Below are 2,951 nucleotides of genomic sequence, written 5' to 3' on the forward strand. Positions count from 1 at the left end.
CTATTACATACTATTACAAATTGGTCATGAATTCATTGTCACTAACATTACAGAAATGGCTCAAATGAAGAGACTTGCAAATAATTAATTTCCCATATTATATGGACTCCTAACCTAATATTTCTAATGTGCTGTTCATATTCAGCACAGCAAAACCTTTCTAATGTTTTTTGTTCTAATGGTCTATGGTACATTGCAATGCATACTACATTTCACACATTGGCTTAGTTACAGTTATAGTTAATGCTATTTAGATTGTCTGCTGCAGGAATTCAGATCCACCTATGGACCCATGAATGCAGGGAATGCAACCTGGGTATCTTTACAGAACTTTGTTTGGGGTGGGGGGGTTCTCATACAGTTGAATTCTCCCCTGGACAACACTCCAAAAATGTTCCTTTGGTACCCTCCCACATTACCATCTATCTTCTCCCAGGATGTAAGGAAACAAAAGAGAGAAGATTGGAGAGCAAACAGAGGAGGATGGTAGCAACTAGGATGTAGTGGCAGTGGGACAGCGACTGTTGCTTCAGTGTCCAGCCGGTGATCCCCCTCAGAACCACACAGATGCCTATACACACGTATATACAGTATACATACATTTATCAGAAATATTGCATTTTTTCTTACAGCTCCAGGATGTTCCCGGCTACAAAGAGAAGCCACAGAACACGGTTGGTCACCAAAGATGGCCGCTGCAACATTGAGTTTGGCAACATTGAGTACAGCAACCACTTTGCCTTCCTGGTGGACTTCTGGACCACCTTCGTGGAGATCCGCTGGCGCTTCGTCGTGCTGCTCTTCGTGGCCTCCTTCACTGGGAGCTGGTTCATCTTCAGCCTGCTGTGGTACTGGATCGCACAGTCCAATGGGGACCTGAGTGGACAGAACCGCACAGATGGACACGTCCGGTGCATAGACAATGTCAACGGCCTCACCACGGCTTTCCTCTACTCTCTGGAGACCCAGACCACCATTGGGTACGGTGGCAGGGCGCTGACGGGTCACTGTGCCGGCACGGTGGCCCTCATCATCGTTCAGTCTCTCACCGGCGTCTTCATCAACTGCTTCATGTGCGGGGTGATCCTTGCCAAAATCTCCTCGCCCAAGAAAAGGGCAAAGACGGTCACTTTCAGTGACACGGCTGTCATCTGCCTAAAGAAAGGCAGCCTTTGTCTCCTCATGAGAGTGGCCAACCTGCGAAAGACCCTGTTAATAGGGAGTCAGATCTATGGCAAGCTGCTAAGGACCACAGTGACGTCAGAGGGAGAGACCATCATTTTGGACCAGCTGGACATTGACTTTATGGTGGATGCTGGGAAAGACAACTTGTTCTTTGTTTGCCCCCTGACCCTCTACCACGTCATAAACACGTCAAGCCCCTTCTACGAGCTGTCGGCGGACACTCTCCCACAGCAGGACTTTGAGCTGGTGGTCTTCCTGGACGGGATGGCGGAGTCCACCAGCTCCTCCTGTCAGGTCAGAACCTCCTACACGCCCCAGGAGATCCAGTGGGGACACAGCTTCCTGCCCATCATCTCTCGCACCAGGACGGGAAAATACAGAGTGGACTTCTCCAACTTCTCCAGAACGGTACGGGTCACCACGCCGCACTGTGCCCACTGCTTCCGCACCGACGTGGACCAGAGCAACCACAACGACCAGAATCAGTTAAATCACATGGGGAAGGTGGGGATCGATAACCCCGGGTTCGAGGTGATAGAGATCCAGGACTCGGTGGACATCACCAAAATGTGAGACGGCAGACTGAAAAATGTATTGATTGATTGAATACTTTATTAGCAGTTTGCATAAGAAAAGCACAGAGGACAGTACAACTCAGATAAAAGGCTTACTGATTTAAACCCGAGAAAGCACTATGGCTTGTTTACATTGGGGTCCTTTTGTACTCAATTCATAGAGTATGGGGATAAACTGAATGTGGCCTCAGAGTCAGAGAACAACACACAGTAAGACAGGATGTGGGAGATGACGCAGAAAGAGAGATCTGGGTTTATCTCTTCCTCTGTGCAGACTGTTACTGTTTGACAATTTAGACTCGGAGTCCTCACTCTGTGAATGATATCTATGAACCATCTCTTTCAAATGTTGAGAAAAAGTTTGGAGTCTCCAGGGCAAGATAAATATTATTGTATCAATACTGTATTTTCCAATGCCCAGTGTTTCAGAAATGTAATAACTGCCATGCCCTCCAAACAGGATGAAACTTAACAAAGTTGTTAATCTTGTTTTGAACAGAACAATGTCTATTTACTTAAACCAGTGGCAGCTAAGCTGTTTGCTGGCGACGGCTCGTTACAATCAAAGCACCTTTCTGACATGGGACTGAAGCTACTGTACTGTAGTTGTGCTCAACAAAGAAAGTGATGGAGGCTTGACAGTTTAAGGGGGAAGGGGAAGAAAGTGCATGGAGAGTGCACAGTGGGTACTCTTTGTGAGAAGATTATGAACTGAGCCCTTTATAATGAAAAAACTGTTGGTGGGAAAAAAGTAGGACAGACATTTTGGAGTTGAGTCGCATTATTCCTACTAAAAATTACTAAATGTCTCTTTTGTCATGTTGACATGTTTTTAATGCCTTGATAATTAGGAAACTGAACATAGCTGCTAACTCTACATTTCCTTTATTGTGACCATTTTGTAGATTCTATTGTGTACGGGATGATGTATTGTGTTCTCAGGGAAAACTGCATCCTAATTTAGTATACTAGAATAAATCTATGATTCTTTTGACATTACCCTGACTTGTCCTCAATTCTTTGTGGGGTCTTGATGTCTCACTTTTTCTGTACAGTATGCTGTTGGTATGCACTCCTAGCTCTTCTTGAAAGCCATGAGAGGGTGCTGTTTGCCACCTAAAGTCAGATTTGATTCTTCAACCTAATTTGTGAGCAAGACAAATCAATTTACAGGTAACAGGAAGAATGGGC

At 45.4% G+C, this 2,951-nt stretch overlaps 1 protein-coding gene across 1 annotated transcript; it reads left to right on the forward strand.

The window, feature by feature from the left end:
• Positions 1-639: 639 nt before the first annotated feature.
• On the forward strand, positions 640-1,758 carry kcnj1b (potassium inwardly rectifying channel subfamily J member 1b; the record flags this gene model as incomplete). The annotated part of the gene is made up of 1 exon (XM_080749473.1): positions 640-1,758. One exon carries the CDS (start codon positions 640-642, stop codon positions 1,756-1,758), a length of 1,119 nt encoding a protein of 372 aa, XP_080605599.1.
• Between the last annotated feature and the right edge of the window lie 1,193 nt (positions 1,759-2,951).

This window comes from Nannobrachium achirus (assembly GCF_963921795.1).
Source record: "Nannobrachium achirus genome assembly, chromosome: 19".
Taxonomy (NCBI): Eukaryota; Metazoa; Chordata; class Actinopteri; order Myctophiformes; family Myctophidae; genus Nannobrachium; species Nannobrachium achirus.